Genomic DNA, 23,824 nt, shown 5'->3' with positions numbered 1-23,824 from the left:
TTACTCCACGATTTGCCAATGGATCATGGACGCCTGGACTAAGGGATCAGTCTCAAGAATCGTCCGTTTGTTTGCTTAATGTGGCTTATGTATGAAAATAGACGAGAGAATTCAGTATTATTACTACTGTGCTGTTATTCCCCTTTTTTTACACAGCCATGTTTGTTTTCGACACAAACAGACCATGCTTCTCTCTGATTGGCTAATCAACCTGTCAATCACACCCTCAGGAAATCAGGGAGACATGATACAGCTCCAGATCCACTCGTCTTTCTAAAGTTTCGGTTCGGTTGGTTCGGTTGTGTACCAACACTACACTATAATGCCATTGAGAGCAGCGTAGGTCCAATCTCTCTCAGGCCTTATAAACAGTACTGCTATATTGCCTACTGCAACAGTAAAGAACCTCCCATAAACCCATATTTAGCTTTTATTCTCTTAACCATAAAAGGCATAAAGGAGAAATGTGAGTGTTCATCCAATTAGTCTACATGTATCGATCCTGTCCAGTGAAACCCTACACAGGAAGTGAAGCTAACAGCAGCTGAGGCTAGCTCACAGGGCAGCAGAGGAACCAGAGGAAGAAAGGCTTTTAACTGCTAATCAATCTAGACAATTGGATTAGTCTGGTACAGAGCACTTCCCAAATGCGTCTGACAAAGTACTTTATAGCGACGCTGGGGACTGGCATGATGCCTTGGATATGGCTTCTATCACCAGTTATACTTTTGATAAATTGGGATAATGTATTGCTCCCTTTATATTTGAAAAATCTACCCAAAAACATGACAGCTACAGGCAAGCAGAAGCAGAAATTAGATCAAGGAACTCACAAAACTGACTCTGAACGGACATGGAAACCTGTGTAGAGCATCTTGACAGGACTGGACTTGACTGGCTGTTAAAGGTGCAATGTGTAATGTTTCTGGTAGAGGGTCCATCACCTGCTTATAAAGTAGGGGTGTGCAGAAATATTGAAATATCGATATATCGTATTGTTTAATGTGAGGATACAGTATTGATATCTTGGGCTGCTGTAGCGATACATCACCAAGAGTATTTTTCAGTATATTTTACTAAATAATTTTGTTACAGCGCTAGAGTTTTGTTGCTGTTTAGTGGAGGGAAACTTTATTATGCAAACAAATTTGACATTATCACTATTTTTGATGATTAAAATGTGTGCGTTTTATATTCACTTTGCACAAGAAGTGGTTTAACAAAGACTTTTAGTATCACAGCCATGATTTAGCCTTTATTTTTATTGAACAGTATCAAATCGATTTGAACTATATTGCATCGAATCAAAAGCTCACTGTATCGAGAAAAATCGTATCGTGCCCCATGTATCGAGGTTTGTATCGTATCATATCGGCAACTTCTTAATGATACCCAACTCTAATATAGATGTTATTGTTTTTTCCTGGAATGTTCTACAGTATGGCATTTAATTTAACTATCTCCATGGACACAAGCAGCTACATCACCAGACAAAGTTACAGGTCAGATCTGTGGAAAGGCATCTCTACTCACAGTCAGAATGCCTGTTTTTCTACGTATTTTAAAATCATCAGTAATTGAATAAATGTAAGGTAAAGCTATTTAATGTCACACTGCAGAATATTACCATTACGGGTGTAAGAAAAAAAAAATCGATCCAGTGATGTGTCGTGATACTTCATTGCACCATTCTCGAATTGATTCAAAATGGATCCAAATCAAAATGAATTAATTATATTTCATACAATTGTGTTCTCTTGAAGGTGTAGTTGACTGTATTATTATAAGTAATTACTGATAAATTGCAATATATCATCCATTGTTTTAGTATCGGGATATATCATGATATATTGAATCGTGACATGTGAATAATGATATGTATCGTATTGTCAGACTCAAGGCAATGCACACCCCTAATCACCATGGAGATAAGCAAATCCACCAGAAAAGTTACACAGTGCGCCTTTAGACTTTGTTTGCCAAGTGTTTTTTTTGTGTGTAATTTTGTGTGTGTTGATGATCGTGGAGAGAGAAGTGGGTTATTGGAGTCTATTTTTGTCTTCATCATGTATAATTTTAGCATTGAAAAAAAGAAAAAGAAAAAAAGGAACTCATTCAAAGGAACTTTTTTGAATGTTAGTGTTTGCTTTTCTAGTGTTTTTAAGTGTGTTTATTTTGTGTGTGAGAAAGAGGCTGGGGTTGTAGAAGGTTGTTTTTGTTTTTGGTTTGTTTTTTTTGTTTTACTGTCTATTTTAGTTTTCGTTAATAGTATAATTTCAGGATTGGGGAAAAAAAAGGTAAAAAGAATCTCACAAAACTAACTTTGGACACATTTTTAATGTTAATGTTTGCTTTTCTAGTGTTTAAGTGTGTTTAGTTTTTTGTGTGAGAGAAGGGTGGATTGTAGGAGGATGTTTTTGTTTTTGGTTTGTTTTTATTTTACTGGCTATTTTAGTTTTCGTTAATAGTATAATTTCAGGATGGGGAAAAAAAGTTAAAAAGAATCTCACAAAACTGACTTTGAACACCTTTTTTTAAAATGTTTGTTGCTTTCCTAGTGTTTCAGTGTGTGTAGTTTTTTGTGTGAGAGAGGGGTAGGTTGTGGGATGTTTTTTTTGTTTTGTTTGTTTGTTTGTTTTTGGTTTGTTTTTTTGTTTTAGAGTCTATTTTAGTTTTCGTTAACAAGAATCTCACAAAACTGACTTTGGACACCTTTTTTAATGTTAGTGTTTGCTTTTCTAGTGTTTTGTGTGTGTAGTTTTTTGTGTGAGAGAGGGGTGGGTTGTGGGAGGTTCTTTTCTGTTTTTTTGTTTTTTGTTTTGTTTTTTTGTTTTGTTTTAGAGTCTATTTTATTTTTGTTAATAGTATAAATTCAAGATTGGAAACAAAAGGTTTACAAAAATCTCACAAAACTAACTTTGGACACCTTTTTTTTTTTTTTTTTTTTTAATGTTTTTTGCTTTCCCGGTGTTTTTAGAGTGTGTAGTTTTTTGTGTGATAGAGGGAAGTTCTTTTTTGTTTTTGTTTTTTGTTTTCTTTGTTTAAGAGTCTGTTTTAGTTTTCGTTTATAGTATAATTTCAGGATTGGGAAAAAAAGGTAAAAAGAATCTCACAAAACTGACTATGGACACCTTTTCTTTTCTTTTTTTTTTATGTTTTTTGCTTTCCGAGTGTTTTTAGAGTGTGTAGTTTTGTATAAGAGAAAGGGGTGGGTTGTGGGAGGTTCTTTTTTGTTTTTTGTTTGTTTTTTGTTTTACTGGCTATTTTAGTTTTTGTTAATAGTATAATCTCAGGATGGGAACAAAAATGTAAAAAGAAAGTCACAAAACTGACGCAATGCAGAACAGTTTGGATTTGGCCCTGAAAGAGCCACAGCAGAAGTTTCTCGTTTAACTTCATATTGTTCACAGTTTGAGAGGAACACGGAGTGCAGAGGGAGCATTACGACCTTATAATCGTAATGATGGTTATCAAACTCCTGGCAGCATACAGTAAACCCATTTGTATCTTTTCAAACAACGTTGGGAAACAAGAGGAAGCATTTTCAAAGATGTGGCAGAACTTTCAGCCCCTTTCCTGGTGCCAACGCTGAGCCATACAACGCAATCATCGCAGTGCTCTGGATTAAGGCAAGCGAAGAAGAGTGATTACTGAGTGAGAGGAGGTTTCCTAGAAAGCAGAGGCGAAGATGAGAGCCCACGAAAGAGGGGCAGCGGCCATTTCTCTGAATTATTAGGAGAGGAAGCACTAAGCCTGATAGATGAAGGAAACATTTTCTGAAGCTATAGCCTTTTGCCACTGCAATCATAGCTGGCTTATATCACCCCGAAACATCATATTTCTACACAGACACAGACGGTTTGCTCTCCTTTTAAATCAGACTAGTCATTTTTGGCAGTGACAAAAATTATGTCTAAACCTTTTCACGATGATAAATTCTCAAGTCTGATATATTGGTGAAGTAAATATAGACAATAAATTATAATATTAAAGCCAATTTATGCCACTGACGCAATAAACCAATTGCAGACTTAAAGGTGAACTATGTAATTTTTTTGGTTGGGGGTCCATAGCCTGCTTGTTTCCATGGACATGGATAATTGCTCTGCCTGGAATGTTCCACAGTATGACATTAAACAGCTCTACCTCGCATTTATTCAATTATAGGTGGTTTTAGAGCTCAAAAATACCTAGAAAAACAGGCATCTGGCTGTGAGCACGGTTGTGTCTCCTCAGATCGGAACTGTAACTTAGCCTGGTTTGATCTCCATGAAAATAGAAAGGTTTAATACCAAACTGTGAAACATTACAGACAAAGCAATAACATCTCCACAGAGAAAAGTTACACAATGCACCTTTAAACCAGAAAATTCTAAGTAGGGGTGTAAAGATATCCAAGTCTCACGATAAGATATCGTCACGGTATGAACCTCACGGTACGATGGGGTTGTGACAATAACCAAAATATCGTGATATCGCATCGTCAAAAGTCTCTCAATAATATCGTGGGCTGTCACAATATATCGAATAACAAGTTTATTTGCTTAAATGCTTGGTTTTATAGTTGCAACAGCTTATAAACATAGAGAACTACATATCCCATTAGAGATGTAACGATATCCACGTCTCACGATACGATATCATCACGGTATGAATCTCACTGTAGGATATTTATTGTGATATTGTGGGAAAGCTCACGATATGGTGGGGAGGCTCACGATTAGAAATGTAACAATATCCAAATCTCTCAGTACGATATTCTCACAATATACATCTCACTGTACGATATTTATTGCGATATTTTGCGGAGGCTAATATGCAACTTTTTCCTCTTAAAATGCCTTGACAAGACTTAATCCAAAGAACTATGACTTAAAAGTACTTAGAACGGTTATTTCTTCTTGTAGTCTACACTGAAATGGAGCAAAGGATCATGGTCTATGTAGTTCCCTCAGTTTTTTTTTAGTTATTGCTGCACCATAACTCTTAATGTAAGCAAAGAGACTTGTAATCAGATATATAATGTGATGGTCCACGATATTATTGTGAGAACTTTGACGATACGATGTCACAATATTTCGGTTATTGTTACATCCCTAATTCTAAGTGCACAATATTGAACTGCAATACAAAAAAAAGCAGAATGAAACACTTAACTACTTAGTTTGTATCTGTAATGAGTCTTATAATCCAACATTTTATGGCTTAAATCTTACATTGGTGGTTTTCGTTCTCTCAGATGAGGTAAACAGACAGTTTCTACTATTGATTAAATTGTACTTCACTTTGAAATATCCCAAGAGTAGATTCACAAATGTTGAAGCTCATCATTTCTATTAGTGATTAAGTTCAAGACCCTGCTGTATTACCACACAAAACTACATCTGAATAATATTAATTTTAGCTGCTCCCATCTGTATTAAATATGATTGGCCTGGAGAACGTTGTGATGTCATGTGAAACTCAGCAATTGCCAAAAAACAAACAAACTTCCCGGTAGTGCAAAGAAAATACACAAGATTAATATTGACCCCACCAAAAAATTCTTCCAGCTTTCATATACTGAACGATAAGTCGGTATAGTAATCATCGTGGCCAACCTAGGTATGTCTAAAGAAAGCAAGTTTGAGTCAAAATACACTATGATAACCTCTCTCAGCCACGAAATGGGAAACCAGTCTAAGGACAGGCCCTGAGCAGAAAGCAGAGGAGAAAAAGGAGAAAAGGGTGTACATAAACAAGGCGTTGATCTAAAGTTAGCCACAGGGTGTGGTGTTTTCAATAGTGATGGAGGCAACATCTGATCATCATCCCAAGTATAAACTGCCATATGACAAGCTAACCTTTCACTGCTCTGTAAGAATGAAAACGTGTCTCCGCAAACAGCCGGAGCTAAAGGCATCGTTCCTAGCAACTGGTGTATAATTATACGCACAACACACATACTACAAAGTTTCCTGGCCTAAGATGATGAGAGAACTCCAAACACAAAACCTAGAAGGAATCAAATGACGCAGGGATAAATTAGATTCAATTATGGCGTGTTGTTGCTGAGCAGGTTTAAAATGGGCACAATGGCGGTTCTGTGAGTGATCCTGGAGCAAACATTTCTTTTCTTCACAAAAGGAATGAAAGAACCCCTGTTTGGTTTACAACTTGGAGCAAGTTTATTTGAGGAATGGACACGAAAATATACTTCTGAACCGTTAATACAAATTATGAATACTTTAAAAGGTCCTAGGTTAAGCGAAATAGTCTCTTTAAGCCATGTTATAATGCGGTTACCTCATCGAAAACATACCTGGCGTTGTGGAGATGAGTAACCTTTTATTATGGCTTATTATTAGGCTGTCTATATCTACAAAGCTCAAAGGGTCTGTTCCACCTAGTGATGTCATTTTTCAAGTTAACAGCTACCTTTCACCTTTTGTTGAGTAGAGATTGGCAGTTCCAGGTCTGAAATCACCCGAACGATTCTAGTGAAGGCGCATGGAGTTTAAAACACAGTGGCGTACTTCCTGTATCACCACATGACCTCACAAGGTTGGAATAGAGTGTTGTTTAGAGTCTGAGAGAAGAACTCAGCCTAAATACGCAAGCTTTGTGTTTGTGTGAATGAAACAAAACACAACTCAAGGTCTGTTTGCGATGAGGAAACGGCATTATAACCAGAAAATTGTGAAATATGGGCCCTTTGATTTAAAATACTATGTAAACGTGGTTAAGTAAAAGGATATTTAGTTCAAGTTACAAAGAAAAAAACTCATATCTTGGCCACTATATTAAACAATGTAGATTTGGGGATGCCATTTATGTACGTAATCTTTTCTCCAGGTGACTGAGTTTACATAAAATCACATATTTGTACACGACAGTTATCTGACAGTTATGTTAATCTGCCTGTTGAGTTTTGTCCAGATGAGTCATGTTTCAAATATGGTGAGTGTATTGCACAATGTGAGTGCCAGAAGAGTCACTGCTAATTACTAATCATTACAACCACATTAGATAAACATACTGGGCGTTGTTGCTACTGTTGTGTTCTGTACCGAGATGAGAATTGGATGAATCAATGGAGAAAGCTGTTTGTTTAGCAGCTAATCTTTCACACAGGCGCTTTTGTTCTAGGTTCAGATTGTGCTGGTATAGGATTCGCTGAATTTTGTGTTTTGTCCAAGAATGATAAAAAAAACTAATGATAAAACTATTCTAAGTGTACAATACTGAACTGCAATAAATAAATAAATAGCAGAATAAAATACTTTAGTACTTTGTTTGTATCTGTAATGAATAGCAGTGTAACAATAACCAAAATATCATAATATTGTTTCGTCAAAAGTCTCTCAATAATATCGCAGGCTGTCACAATATATCGAATTACAAGTTTCTTTGCTTAAATGCATGGTTTTATAGTTGCAACAACTTATAGACATAGAGAACTACATATCCCATTAGAGATGTAAGGATATCCAAGTCTCATGATACAATATCATCACGGTATTAATCTCACAGTATGATATTTAGGGGAGGCTCACAATTAGGGATGTAACAATATCCAAACTTCTCAGTACAATTTTTTCATGATATACATCTCATGGTACGATATTTATTGTCATATTTTGTGGAGGCTAACAAAACTGTGCTACCATATTTTTCCTCATAAGCCCCATCAAAAAACAGCCACGCACCCCACAATTCAGAGCGCCCTATACACGAATCCACTCGGGTGTCCCAGCACGACATCAGTAAACTACAAAGTCGCACCACCCGCAGCGCACGCAAACACACACGAAGCAGACAGCGACCGCACACCGAAAAACACCCGCAGCTACACTCAACATTCCACGAGGACAAGGAACGGAACGGAGGAACGAACCGAAAAAGCGAGTGCAATGTGCCACTTTTAACCACAACTGAACAACTGAGTCACTGCGAACACGCCGACAATCCAGTGGTCCCAGACAGCACCCTCCCTACACGCCACAACTGAACAAAGCCCAGAGTCACCGTGAACACGCCAAAGTCCGACTGACCCATCCAACTGTTGTGTTTCGCTTAAAGTCCGGTGCAGTTTATTTGTGAAAAAAGTTCAAAAATAGACCATTCTATGACACTGCGCCTTATAATCCAGAGCACCTAATAGTGCGGAAAATACAGTGCTTTTTCCTCTTAAAATGCCTTGACAAGACTTAATCTAAAGAACTAAGACTTAAAAGTGCTTAAAACTGTTATTTCTTCTTATAGTTTGAAATGGAGCAAAGGATCATGGTCTATGTATTTCTCAGTCTTTTTTTAGCTATTGCTGCACCATAACTCTTAATTTAAGCAGACAATTCAATATATTGTGATGGTCCACGATATTATTGTGAGAACTTTGACAATACGATATTACGATATTTCGGTTATTGTTACATCCCTATATCCCATGGTTCATTTCAGTGCAGACAACATGAAGACATATGTTTTTTACTTGAATTCTTGGTATTATGACGGAAATAATTCACACCAAAATCTTGTCATGGTATTTTAAAAACAAAAAAGCATAACATCTTTAATTATTAGCTCTTCCAAATATCACAATAAATATCGTATCAAGAGATGCATATCGTGATAAAATCATACTGTGAGATTTGGATATTGTTACATCCGTAGACAATAAATGTTGCACCAAATAACTGGTCAAATCATTTTATAATGTCAGTCTTGTTATTATGTATAATATCGTATTATCCCAACCATATCGTGAGCTTTCCCACAATATCGCAATAAATATCATACTGTGAGGTTCATACCGTGACACTATTCTATCGTGAGACTTGGATATCATTACACCCCCAGTAATGAGTCACATAATTTAACATTTTATGACTTAAATCTTATCATATTGGTGTTTTTTGTACTCTGAGATGGTTTTTCCAATTCATGATATCGTACTTTGCCAAGAAATATCCTAAAGGTAAATTCACAACTGTTCCTGATCATTTCTATTAGTGATTAGACCCAAGACCCTGCTGTATTACCACAACAAAACTACATCTGAACAATATTAAGTTTTCAGATGTTGTTTCTACTGTGTGTGACGAGAATTGGATGAATCAATGGAGAAAGCTGTTTGTTTAGCAGCTAATCTTTAACACAGGCAGTTTTGTTCTATGTACAGATTGTGTTGTGTTTTGTCCTAGAACGATAAAATACTGTGTGGTAGAAATCATCTACCAAACTAAATTACAAAGCACTGTCTCAATTTTAACTTCTTAATTGTAAAAATGTCAATTCGACATGAATATCCAATACAAAAAACCAGGACAAACAGACTACAAAACACTTTTTATTTCATTAAATGGTGCTGCCAAAGCATAGTTTTTTACGTTTTACATTTATGAGAAAGAGTTTTGAGAGTTTAAAAGGTGCACTATGTAACTTTTTGGTTTGGGGTCACCTGCTTGTTTCTTTGAATATGTTATTGATGTGCCTCGAATGTTCCACAGTATAACATTAAGCAGCTCGACAAACAGGCATTCTGTCCGTGAGGCTCTCCAGAGATCTGACCTGTAACTTGGTCTGGTTTGGTCTCCATGAAGATAGAAAGGTTTAATAACAACACTTCCCAGGCGAAGCAATAACATCTCCATGGAGAAAAGCTTTTAAAGGGCACTCCACTAGAAAAGTTACAGAATGCACCTTTAAGCACTTTTGTTCAATGTACATTTTGTGTTGGTATAGGATTGTTTGTTTTTTTTCAAGAAAGATTGTCTAAGAAATCATCTACCAAACTAAATTACAAAGAACACTGATTTATAATTTCTTAATTGTAAAAATGTCAATTTAAAGGTGCACTCTGTAACTTACCATCTGCTTGTCTCCATGGAGATGTTGTCAGGAATGCCATGGCATTGAATTAAACGTATCCATCTCACATTTACTTAATAATAAGGTTTTTTTTTTGACGTAGAAAACTTAGATTCTCACTGTGAGTGGGATTGTAACTTGGCCCTATGGTGTCACTTGCTGTTTCCGTAGAAATAAATGAGTGTAAAGCCATACTGTGGAACATTCCAGGCAACCGCATAGAGTGACGTTGAAGCAAAATATAGCTAAAGTATTACATTGAAAGAGTTTTGAGAGATTAAATACATATTTTACATGATTCAGCATTTCAAGAATTTTGATAAATTACTGACACTTTGCAGCCGATGGCATCAACATTTCTTGGGAGTGTGACGCTAACTGTAAGCACTGCTCTGGCTGAGGCTTGTTAAAACTTTAATCTGATTTATTTTAACAAAATCTGACCAAAAGGAACTGACTTAGATGGCGCTACAACAGGTGAGCTGCTTTGCTATTTGTTATACTTAGACAAACTTTATTGATCCACAAAGGAAATTATTTAGTATTAGTTGAAATTATTTATTACAAGCCTCTCTCAAATAATATCACTTTAACAAAATAGCTAGAATTAATCAACAGATTTTCAGTTAGTCACTCTCATCTTTTTTGTTGAATCTCAAACTCCTCAACAGGACCATGAACGCTCGTATTGATTGTATTTTTCTTGTGTCTTCAGACTAATCTAAAAACTTTATTGACAGTGTTGACTAATGTGGGTATTGTGTCACCAAGGAAACTGCTGAACAATCACTGCAAAGTAGTTCTTTATTAGCCTCGCCATAAAATTGCCATAAAAGTTCAAATGGATAACTAGGTCACTACACTACTACACACTGTGGTAGCTATGACTTTTCAGTTTTGACAATAACAGGCTTTTTCATTGGGAGGCTGACATTTAATCCTGTAAAACTGTTCAATAAATACCATATAGAAACACTTTGAAATACATCGTATCGAATCATATTGAATCAAAAGTGAACCGTATCAAGTAGGGGTGTGCAAAAATAACTAAATATCGTATCGTTTAATATGATGATGTTACAGAGCTACAGTTTTGTTGCTTGTTCAGTGGAAGGAAACTTGTTTATGCGACACATTTGACATTATCACTGTTTTGATGATTAAAATGGGTGTGTTTCATATTAATTTTGCACAAGAAGTGGTTTAATAAAGACTTACAGTATCACAGTCATGATTTAGCCTTTATTTTTATTGAATCATATTGAATCAATTTAAAATATATTGTATCGAATTGAAAGCTCACTGTATCAAGGTATGTATCATATTGGCAACTTCTTAATGATACTGAGCCTTAGTATCAAGACGTGTATTGTGGTCTTTGTGTCGAGGTGTGTGTGTCATGTTGGCAACTTCTTAATGATACCAAGCCCTGTTTTTGAATAAATCTAAACAGGCTTTTTCATTGGGAGGTTGACATTTAATCCTGTAAAACTGTTCAATAAATACCATATCGAAACACTTTGAAATGTATCGTATCGAATCATATTGAATCAAAAGTGCACTGTATCCAGTAGGGGTTTGCAAAAATAACAAAATACAGATGTATCATATCATTTAATGTGATGATATCGTGGGCTGCTGTGTCGATATATCGCCAAGAGTATTTATTTTGTATATTTTACTAAATTATTTTGTTACAGAGCTACAGTTTTGTTGCTTATTTAGTGGAAGGAAACTTGTTTATGCAACACATTTGACATTTTCACTGTTTTGATGATTAAAATGGGTGTGTTTCATATTAACTTTGCACAAGAAGTGGTTTAATAAAGACTTATAGTATCACAACCATGATTTAGCCTTTATTTTTATTGAATCGTATCAAATCGATTTAAAATATTGGCAACTTCTTAATGATACCCAGCCTCAGTATCAAGACGTGTATTTTGGTCTCTGTGTCGAGGTGTGTGTGTCATGTTGGCAACTTTTTAATGATACCAAGCCCTGTTTTTAAATAAATCTAAATAGGCTTTTTCATAGAGTGATTGACAGTTAATCACATATCAATAACAGTATGCGGTCTGGAGCAGAGTTTGGATGAAAACATTTTACTGTTTCTTATTGTGTGGCAATGACATCAAAGTCGGGATTGTTCTCTCTTATTTAATGTCTCTCTCTTTTTAATTTTACGATGATTATTTATGTTTTGATTTGTTTTTATTGTGATTTTAATGTATTTCTTAGTCTGTAATGCACTTTGAATTACTTTGTGTACAAATTGTGCTATATAAACAAACTTGCCTCGTCTTGTCTTGCCTTGTTTATGTTCAGGTATTACCACATGACCTCACAAGGTGGAACAGAGCGTTTTCTGTTTGAGAGAAGACCTCAGCCTAAATATGCAGGGTTTGTGAGTTAAACATGTGTGAATGAAACAAAACACAATGACAATAACAGTTTTTTCATTCAGAGTTTGACAGTTAATCCTGAATCCGTAAACTCATGCGGTCTGGAGCAGAGTCCAAACTTTTGGATGATAAAATTGTACTATTTCTTATTGTGTGGCAATGACATCAAAGTCTGTATTGTTTACGACCAAGAAATTAATACTGAAAGCAATTTATGACACAGATCGTAATAAGCAAGCTAACTGTACAATAAAATTCTTACAATCAAAGCTCTTTTTTATGCACGTCACCTTTTTAAGTATGTCATAGGGCGATGTGCTCCTAAAAGGCAACTGGCAAAACATCAAAGTGAGCTACGTCAAAAGGGGCTTAGCGGTGAGAATGAAACAGGAGAGAGCACATGAAAGCCGAAAGAAAACCACTCCTCATTGTCCGGCCCGCTCCATTGTCAGGTTCAGGCTTGATTGTGCACACTCACCAGCCTAAGCCCTGCCCATTGGAGAAGGACACAATACCAAACACAAGGTAGTTGCTCCGCGCTAAGTATCAAGATCACAATAGCTGGCATTGTTCGGTAAAAAAGCCTCGGAGGAACCCAAGCCTTAAAGAAGAGACAGTTGAGAAGTTGATTGAACATAGCAGCGTGTGAAGGGTGATTCTTTTTTTTTGTTTTTACTGGTTTAATACTGAGACAGATCAAAGGCAGGTCAGTTCAAGTCGTTGACGTCTTACTGGGGAAACAAAAGACTTCAGGTAGAGTTTAGTTACCGATGAGCTCCTGAGATGTTTCCTGGTGTTAAACGGCCTATATTACGCTTTTTTCTGATCTGTTTATATTGTTGTTTCCTCGTTACAAACTTACCTGGATTTGTGTTCGCGTGGTGATACAGGAGGTGCTTCACTGTGTTTTTAAACTCCACGCACCTTCACAAGAATAATTTGGATAATTTCAGCTCTGGAATTGCCAATTTCTACTGAACAAAAACGTAAAAGGTAGCTGTTAACTTGAAAACTACTGCTTCGTAAAATCACAAGGTGGAACAGAACATTTTGAGCTTTGGAGATGTAGACAGACTAAAAATAAAGTGTAATTGAAACAACACACAACTCCAGGAATGTTTTTGCGGAGATAGCACTAGCTTAAAGCTCTCAAGAGTACATTTTGCATAATATACGACCTTTAATGAGCTTCAAAATGATCTTGTTTTTACATCTAGATTTGGGGAAAAGAGAATCATACACCTGAAATTTATATAACGATTTGGAAATGTATCTTCTGAATGCATCTAAATCTGCCTGTCACAATAATTACTATACTGACTTATCATTCAACCTGTCATAATAATAAATTTTGAAGCACGATATGGCGCTACAGAGATATACTGCAGTAAACAATAATACTGAAACTACTTTATGCCACTGACACAATAACAATAACGCAAAATAATCCTCATACGCCATTTTAAATAGATTCAAAAAGACCTGAGCTGTAACAAATACCTTACAGAATGAACCAATAATATTCAACCTTTTACAACTCAAATCTTCTCGTATTACAACAACAAGACCGCAAATCTCCCTACTTTAAGAAAGAAAATGCACAGATTAGGGCCCAAACGATATGGATTTTTTGGATGTGATATGATACAAGATAAAAGAGACTTTGGAGGTGCTAATAAACGATAAAAAAGCCAATATATAGTGATGTAAAAATTCACTGTAAGTCTTCAATTTATTCTAAAACTAGGTCTGGCTTTATTAGAATTTAAGTTGGATTCATTCAGGCTATATTTATTGTTATTTTGCCTTTTTACAGTCATAAAAATAATAATACATTTTATTTATATAGCACTAAAAGACGCTTAACAGAATGCACATTAAAACGTCAAAGGAGCAATAAGCAAATAGTACAATAAAGATAAAAACTGTGAATCATACTGACAAAAGTTAAACATTAAAAGCTATTTAAAGGCAGTAGGTAGGCTCTATCTATGCAACAATGGGGAAAGTTTTGTTAATTTAGTTATAACACAATACAATTTGAGCTGTAGAAGGTTGAGCGAGTGACTTCTGTGGCTAATTATTGGTTCACTCTGTTATTTATCTCTTGCAGCCCAGGCTTTTTAATGATACTGTCTATTTAAAAATGGTTTTACTGGGATTATCCTGCTTTGTGTCAGTGTCATAAAGTAGTTTAAATCTTATCGTTAATCCTTATATTTCTCTGAAGCAAGATATCGTGCTTCAAAGTTTGTTACTGTGACAGGCCTACTTCTAAATGAAAACACTGGGCAGTTGGTCAGTTATATTTGGATTCACAAAAGGTAAGAAGTCACAAAATAACTCTTAATTGCTGTGTCAGAAAAGAGGATTACTTTATTCACACTGAAGTAGAATAGTGCAGGATCCTATCTTACTCCACTGTTTTAAAATTAAAGTCTTCATTGAAATTTCACCATTATAATTAGGGCTGGGTATCATTAAGAAGTTACCGATACGATACATATCTCGATACAGTTACAAACTAAATCATGGCTGTGATACTAAAAGTGTTTATTAAACCACTTCTTGTGCAAAGTTAATCTGAAACACAAACATTTTAATCATCAAAACAGTGAAAATGTCAGATGTGTTGCATAAACTAGTTTCCTTCCTCTGAAAACAACAAACCTGTAGTGCTGTAACAAAATAATTGAGTAAAATATTCCAAAAAATACTCTTGGTGATATATCGACACAGCAGCAGACAATATCGATACTGTATCATCACATTAAACGATACGATATATTAATATTTTGATATTATTGCACACTTCTAATCATAATCACGATAATGATTAAAGTTGTTTTGTGTAACTTTTCTGGTGGAGGATCCTACAAAGATGTTATTGCTTTGCCTGGAATGTTTCACAGTATGGCATTAAACATTGCTCTCTTCATGGAAACCAAACCGGGCCAAGTTACAAGTTAAATCTGTGGAAAGGTGACCCCATTCACGATCAGAATGCCTGTTTTTCTAGATATTTATGAGCTATAAAACCACCTGTAACTGAAGAAACGTAAGATTGATCTGTTTAAAGTCATACTGTGGAACATTCAAAGCGGAGCAATGACATAACCATAGAAACAGGCAAGTGACAGACCCGCATCCGAAAAGTTACACAATGCAACTTTAAATGCATTTATGGACATGAATAATTATAATTTTAATACTATGAATAGCTTCTATATTTAAACTGTTACCTAAGTAAGTACTGTACTTTGTTATCAGTGAAAACAAAAACAACAATTTAGAAGAGAACATCGTGAATAAGCAGCTTTTTTCTGAACATTTGTGACGTAATGGTGGTTATTTTTGTTGGCGATTTTCACGATTATATAAAATGTCCCACTAACGATTATTGTCTACCCATCCCTGTTAATAATTTAGTTAATTAATTGAATATTCTGGCTACAGTCTGTTATGCCACCTACACAACACAGAAGGAAACAGCGCCAAATTATCTGAGGCGTTGGCACTACTTGATACACAACCTTCACCTCATTGTAGAAGTTATTATTATTATTAAATAACGTATTATTACTAAGGTAGGTGTGAGAAAAAAGGTGATCTTTCCTTCTTACCCTAAAGGTGCTTTGGATAGCCATCATTATCAGATCTCTGAAGAGTAAATAATCGATTAAATAAGTCACAAAGTGTTCCTTTCCTTGCATGTTTGTTGGCACACAGTCCTTGTGTATAAACCCCTTGACATACAGAGGCTCAATGTCACAATAACAATTTTTCCAGAAATATTTCAATAAACAATAATAATGAAAGTATTTTATGCCACTGAAACAAAGCAGGATAATCCCAGTAAAAGGATTTATAAAGGTGCACTGCATAATACTTCAAGTAGAGGGTCCACCACCTGTTTCCATGGAAATGTTATTGCTTTGTCTAGAATGTTCCACAGTAGAGACTAAACCCATCTATCACAAGGGAGACAAGCAGATTACAGCACTACGCTACATTTCAGGTCAGATCTGTGGAGAGTCACCCCTATTCAGAGAAGGAATTATTGTATTATTGAAGAATGGAAACACCAGTAATAAATAAATAGAAGACGGATATGTTTAATGTCAAACCATGGAACATTCCAGGCAAAGCAATAACATCTTCATGGGCACAAACAGATGGCGAATCCTCCCCCGGAAAAGTTACCCAATGCACCTTTAAATAGACAGTCTCATCAACAAATAATTGCCAGAATGACATGATAATTAGCCATAGAAGTCATGTATTCCTAGCGAGGCTGGCGCCACCTAGTGCCTCTGCTCAATTTCAATTCTTTCCAGCGACTAGTTCAGGGATCGGAATACACTAGACGGCTTGCAAGAACCCCAGAAGTTGTACACCTCACACCGGCCAATCAGAGAAGTGATGTGAAGCCATGACGTCAAACTCAAGCACCTGTCTGTGTCCCGTTTGTGGTACAACACAACAGTAAACAAAGCGGTCGAGATGGATGTAGATGAAGTCATACAGTCTGTGTTGGCGACGATTCACGAGATCGACGATTTAAAGCCGGAACAAAGAGAATGTTTGGTGAAAAAAGGGAGATCCGAGGCACTCCGATATGCTTTACTATGGTTTTATTTCACTATATAGCTCATAGCAAAGCATATCGGAGTGCCTCGGATCTCCTTTTTTCATCCAGTAAGTCATTTGCTCACTTGGGATCTCTGAAGAGCACCTGATCGCTTATTATTTTACTTCAGCTGTGATCCAGCGAGCGCTCTAATTACCATTTACTTCTTTGCAGAATGTTTGGTGAATTTTATCAAGGGGAAAGACGTTATTGCCCTTCTTCCTACGGGATTTGGCGCATTACATACATCTTTACCAAACAGCAGCGATTGGTTAAATAAAAAAAGTACCCGCTTATTATCGAGCGAACGAATCCTAACGCTGCGAGGTCAGACGGTTTCCACGAAGTGAAACCAGCTGATGAATCGCAAAGTACACATTGAGCCTCAAAATATGACTACTCCAGCTTTCCTATATAATAAACAGATGATATTGTATTGTAAGTATCGTGACAGGCCTACGCATACGTGGGTGTAAACACAGAAATCCGATGATGTTCCTCCAAGAACTACCAGCCCTGCACAAAAGGTCTGGTAACAATATAAAGACAAACAAATAGCTTCCCTCCTCTCACAGGTAGAAAGGGAATTACAAAAGAATACAACCCAGGTGTCTGAAACAACAAGTGCCAAAAGGGGATTGGTCTCTTGGATTCAGCGCAAAGGAAAAGCATAATAAACAGAAAAACCTTGGGTGGGACGGGGTGAATAAAGAGTTAGCCTGCATCAAAAAGCAAATAAGAAATGATACAAGAAAACAAGGCTGAGCGTGATAGATGAGCGATGAGAACTCTGCAAGGTGTTTGAGACAAAAGGTCAGTATTTGTTATTACATGCATGTACATAATACTTGTTCTCATTAGAAACAGCTTACCCACACACTTGACACCGCCTACCCAACAGAACTCAACTCAACTCCACGGCTGTAGTGAGATCATCTAAAGTGGGAGTCAGATACTACTTGTTTGTCTGTGTGTGTCAACTCACTAGTCACGTCATACACACAAACGCGAAGGACTCATGCAATCTCCAGACACGGCCCAGGATTCAGACTTGGATTTTTTTTTTTTTAAGGTTCTATATTACACAAAATTGAATCAGGTTGAGTCATGTTATAATGTTGTTACTTCATCAAAAACGTACCAGGAGTTGTGTTTCATTTCATTTACACATTTGAGTAACACTTTATTATTAGTCTGTCTATATCTCCAAAGCTCAAAATTGCTCTGTTCCACCTTGTGATGTCATGAAGCGGTAGTTTTCATGTTACCTTAACTAGGGATGTAAAGATATCCAAATCTCTAGGTACGATATTATCACTATATGGTACGATATTTATTGCAATATTTTGGAGAGGCTGATATAATTGTAGATAGGACACTTTTTTGCATTTACAATACCTGGACAAGATTTTGGTGTGAATTATTTCCGTCATAATCCCAAGAATTCAAGTAAAAAACATATCTCTTCATGTTGTCTGCGCTGAAATGAATCATGGGATATGTAGTTCCCAATGTTTATAAGCTGTTGCTACTATAAAACCGCACATTTAAGCAAAGGAATTTGTGATTCGATATATTTTGACAGCCCACGATATTATTGTGAGACTTTTGACGATACGATATCACAATAATCCGGTTACTGTTACATCCCTAACTTTTCCTTCTACCTAGTTCAGTAGAGATTGGCAATTCCAAGGAAATGAACTGAAATTAACCAAATGATTCTGTGAAGGTGTGTGGAGTTTAAAAACACAGTGGAGCACTTCCTGTATCCACATGACATCACAAGGTGGAAGAGTGTTTTCTGTCTGAGAAGAAAACACAGCCTAAATATGCAGGGTTTGTGTGTTTAACATGTCTGAATGAAACAAAACACAACTCCAGGTTTGTTTTTAATGAGGAAACAAAGTCAGAAAGTAGTGCCCTTTAAGTTTAGGAATAAATAATGATTGTTCTTCTTATTAGAGAGGCACAGCTCCAGTTTTTTCAGTCTGATACCAATTCAAATTCGATATCTGATATCAACCGATACCAGTGCAGAGAGTGAAAACAGCATTTATTTCCTTCAGACAAAATAAAATAAGACTAAACTGATCCAGATGTGTTATGTAGCTGGTATTTATCTTTCAGGTAGCTACAGGACAACTATGAATAAATAAAAATTCTAATATTTTGAGACTTTCTGGGCCAACTACCGCCAGTAAATAGTCTTATTATCTCAATTTATAAGTGCAAGCAGGATATTGGCTCCAGTTTCAGAAAATATCCAGCAAATTTTTCATGATCTGCGCCGATATACAGTACCAGTATCGGATCGGCGTATTCCTACTTCTAATTGCGGATTTAAATGTTACTAAAAGGTTGAGTTCTGGGAAGGACCATGTCTTTCAATCAATTATTCCTGTGCTATCTCAGACCTACTATCCCCCTGGCAGCGATCAATGCCATTCACTGCTACTGTGAAGTTAAATTGTCTCTCAGTCATTTCTGTCCTCATGAAAAGCTTACATTTATTCCTTAGCCTTTCCTAAAAGTGTTAACTAACCACTCTTGGAAATTAAATCGAAATTTAACCAGCTGTGTTATAAGCTGTACACTTTTGACCTCACCTTTCTTCTTTTCCTTATGTCAGCTTTTCACTGAGCATGGCCAATAAAATCAAGACAAGCACTAAAATCCTGCACTCTCACAGGTCGCACTCTAACTCGGAGCTGGTGCGCCATCTCGTGGTCAAAAGCAAGAACTGCACCTAAATGTAAAGGTGAATGGGTGTGGGTAACAGAAGGTCAAAGTAAAGGAGCTTCACTGAGCAGTTAAAGGACATTTCGTAGCTTTTCTGGTGGGATGTCTGACAATTGCTCAATAGAGATGTTACTGATTTGCCTGTAATGTTCCACAGCACGACATTAAGGTTCTCTGTCTTACATTTAGTTCATAATGATGTTTTATAACTCACAGTAACAGTGTACGCATTTCGATATATATATATATATTTGATACTGTGAGTGGATTTGTCTCTCCACAGATCTAATAATTCTAATAATACGTCAGACTTATATAGCAGTTTCTGGATATTCAAAGGCACTTTACAAACAACAGGAAACAGTAGAAATCGACTGTGGAGGTCTGACCCTTAACTTGACCTGGTGGCACCACCTGCTCGTCTCCATGGAGGCAAATGGATGATTCTAAACTTAGGTCAACATTTCATGTCAGCTGGCTGTATTTATCAACAGTGCAATCATTCCTTTGACGCAATGAGTTTTTACATTGGATCATCACACCCCCTGTTTGGAAACAATTACGTGACCTGATGCATTATTGACTTTTATGGAATCAATCAATACAAATATAGACAAATACTAGCACGTTACAGATAGATCAAGCTGGATTTAATTTATTGACGCTAAAAACATATTTGAGTAGAAAGCTTTGGCACAGAAAATTATGTAAATGTAAACAGAGACTGACTTCAGTGTTTTAAAACATGTGTGTGTATTATTTGTACATTAAAAAAGTATAAGAAATGTTTTTAACTGGGAAAAAAAAAAGAAAACTGCAAAGGTTTGGTCACTGAATCATAAATACAACACCGCAACAATGCCAGAGCCTTCCTGGAGCAAGAATTGTAAAGAGACTGCTCAGGGTTAACCCACTTCTTATTAAGATTCATCCAGAAAATATTTATCAACTGGATAATTCATATATTTGTTTAGAATTACATTAGATTTTATATTTACTAAAAAAACAGAATGAGCTTAATGACAAGAATAGTTCAATGTAATGTGGGAGTATTCTGAGCTCTATAAAAAACTCTCCATCCTGAAATATAACTGTCAACTGGGTAATGGTTCTCATAGACTTATTTTTAAAATCTGTGTAATCCACTTCTCAGTAATTGTTGTTTATAAATGGATTTTAAAGAAAAATACTTTTGTTCTTTCTCTTGCTCAAAGTGTAAATGGTTTTTCATTAATGTTCAATAGAATACAGATATCGACAAAGACATTTGAAAAATACTAATTATATTCATAGACTGTATACAGAAGTGGAGTAAGTGAGTCACCCATAGAGTTCAGCTCCAGTCAAATGAAGCTCACAATGCAGTTATGGGGCGAATTTGGAACAGAGTTCAAAATAAAGCCACCCATGCTCACTTCCTACTTGGAATGCGGAGGCTATAGGGCTAGTTATATCCATTCATATATACAGTTTATGGTTGCATTTTTCATTAGGCATATCACAAGAACTATATCATATTTTAATATAAATAATAATAAACACTGAGATTATTTTTATATCCATGATTATTGGATCTAGGTTAAACAATTTCTATAGAAGGAACACTTACTCCATTGGAACACGGAACTGGACGGTATCAGGAGGCTGCTCTTTTCCTGGTCTCACAAGCGTCAAAAACCAGTTTGGTCTGAAGATCCTCAGCTGTGGGTTCCCCAGCTGATACAGCGGGTACCTGAGCAGAGACAGAGACAGTGTAAACACAGAAACAAGTCCAGTTATCTTTATTTATCAATCTCGATCAGGGTCAGGACTTGATAGTTATTTAAAATTAAGCCATTTAAATTAATATCTGACCCCTGAGCAACATTTTACACACATGGCAGTAAAATAATAACTAAAATAATAACATGTATCTATAGGCTTCACGCAGTTATACTAAAAGCTATAATAATAATAAGCAGCACAAGGTAAATGTTGTTACATTAAGTGTAATTAACTGTTTTATAACTCTTCTGTATCTGGAATGCCAGAGCATCCCTCTCTGTCATCTAAGCACGACTAAACCTGTTAGCCGTGCTGTGCTAAGCTACTTTTCTGATAAAATTGCTGTAATAATGTCATATTCCAGAGGCTGATCACGTCCACTGTAAATGAAACATGTTTTACTCACAGTAACCTGGTCACGGGCATGTTTGGAGGGGTTTGATGCTTGTTTCACACCATCAATCATCAATATTTGTTGGTTTGTTGTTTCAAGGTGGTTGTTGTCAAACGCAGCATGTGCACAGATGTACTTCCGGGTTGTCCCGCACATGCGCACGGGGTAAATGCCCTTTTGCTGAAGTTTCTCACTTTTTATTTTGTGTCTTTAAAATCCAGCTTGTTCAGCTCTGTTTACGTTGTGGGCATTTTATCTTTAAAGATACGTTTAATTTGCACAACAGCGTTTCTGTGACTGATCTGGATCGGTAAAAATGGCACGACTACTTCTATGCACCACTCTAAGTACTGACAAGACTGAGGGACTCCAGCAGAGGGCGCTGTCTTCACATTCTTCCAAACGGCTGTTTCACTTTGGCCCCAAAAAGTGCTTGTGTGGAGCAGAGGTGAGGAAGTGGACCTGAGTTTGGATGGTTTAAACCTGGTGTCTGCAGCATGAATAGTTGCCAGGGATGTAACAGTTTATAACATGAATACACTCAGAGTTTTCTGATAGGTCACGCCTATAAACTGTATAAAATATTATATATACAGTCTATGGTCATGCCTCTGGTGTATACTGCAGCAGTGAGGGGTATTTTACTGTTCTGAGAGGATCAAAGTGTCTGAATCATGACTCAGACCCACAGTTCTCAAGAATGAATCCATTGTAATTAGACGCACCACTTGAATAATTAATTAATTAATCATTGTTCGTGCTATGTTGTTTTACCACGGCTTTTATTGGCGTAGACCATTTTATTGCATTGGCAGAGCTTTCTGGTATTTTAATAGACCCTGTGTGTTTCACAAATTCAGTATTATTACAACTGTATAACTTTAACATACTTGAAATAAAATGCTTACCAAAATGAGGAGAGTGTGAGAATACAGGGTTATGTCAAGGGCATTGTAAACCCATAGTTTATGTGACACTTGTTAAGTGGAGGAGGTGGGTGTTCTTGTTTAAGACAGACAGTACAGTCTACTGTGGGACTGGAGCAGACACTGAGGGACAAATGTAAACTTCCCCCTTTGATTCGTCTGCAGCCCGAGGAGGCGAACTGCAAATCAGAGATGAATCAAAGACGGATCTGCGTCATCTGCGATGAGAGAACTCATTGAAGAAATGAGACACAGTGTAAACACAGATAATCAGGCTGTGTTTGTTTTTGACATTTGTAATTAAAGAGTTACATAAAAAAAAAAAAAAAAAAAAAACACTGGATAAAAATGAGGGCATTTGTGTCATTTTAAATGTCTGAAACTAAGATTAACATAAGAAATTATTAAAGATATTTTATTTTTCTGTATTATTTTCAGTTATTTAATTTATTAAAATGAGGCCATTGCACCTGCCAGGAGTAATTATAGTGTCTAGAACAGTTGTGTCTGGGCAGTGTGTAAAAAGACAGCTTTTTATTGTCTGTGTAGAAAACCTCATTCTGTTTTGATGAGTTTTGTCAGATATGTTCAGTAGACTGTATGCAGTAGCCGTGTTTGGTTTGCAGTATAATTAAATCATGACATGGGACCAAAACCCCTTTATTCCTTCATTACACATGAGATCAGATCGTACTATTCAAACCCATGACACTGCTCGACAACATAAAGCATTAGGCCTCGGACACACTTCTAATTAGACCCTTGCCCTCGTCCTATCAGCGCCAAATGAGTCTGTGGAGATAGTGGCCAGTACAGGTCAGATTCCTCTGTTGTTTTACATCCTGTGTTCACACTCTCAGAGGGGTGAGTAGATGCCACGCTGCAGTCCTGCTCCTATTAATAGAACAAGGGATGGAGTTTGGGGCAATGATGATCGCGTGTAAATGTAGGCCCTCCCCCCTGGATATTCCGTTGATGTCACAAGTCTGAACTATAACCCAGGAGCCCGTGTCCAGTTTTGTGTCTTGAATATATGCACATGCAACATTATTATTTTAAAACGGCTGTATAAATCTGATCCGTTATTATAACTCCGACATGTAACTTCTTCATG

The 23,824-nt window shown here is 36.4% G+C and overlaps 1 protein-coding gene across 1 annotated transcript in view; it reads right to left on the bottom strand.

Annotated features, from left to right (window-relative positions):
- The window catches only part of mrpl23 (mitochondrial ribosomal protein L23), a 49,102-nt gene extending 27,175 nt beyond the window's left edge, over window positions 1-21,927 (bottom strand). The window contains exons 1-2 of the mRNA XM_020931140.2: window positions 21,797-21,927; window positions 21,236-21,358 (exon numbers count right to left, since the gene is read on the bottom strand). Of these exons, the coding sequence (XP_020786799.1) occupies window positions 21,236-21,358; window positions 21,797-21,816 (143 nt within the window). The 5' untranslated portion in view covers window positions 21,817-21,927. The remainder of the gene's footprint in view (window positions 1-21,235; window positions 21,359-21,796) is intronic.
- Between the last annotated feature and the right edge of the window lie 1,897 nt (window positions 21,928-23,824).

This window comes from Boleophthalmus pectinirostris, unplaced genomic scaffold, assembly GCF_026225935.1.
Source record: "Boleophthalmus pectinirostris isolate CB_2022bp ecotype Guang Dong unplaced genomic scaffold, ASM2622593v1 HiC_scaffold_2, whole genome shotgun sequence".
Classification (NCBI taxonomy): domain Eukaryota; kingdom Metazoa; phylum Chordata; class Actinopteri; order Gobiiformes; family Gobiidae; genus Boleophthalmus; species Boleophthalmus pectinirostris.
Note: the sequence above shows the minus strand (reverse complement) of the source record. Positions and strands in the feature narration are given on the sequence as shown.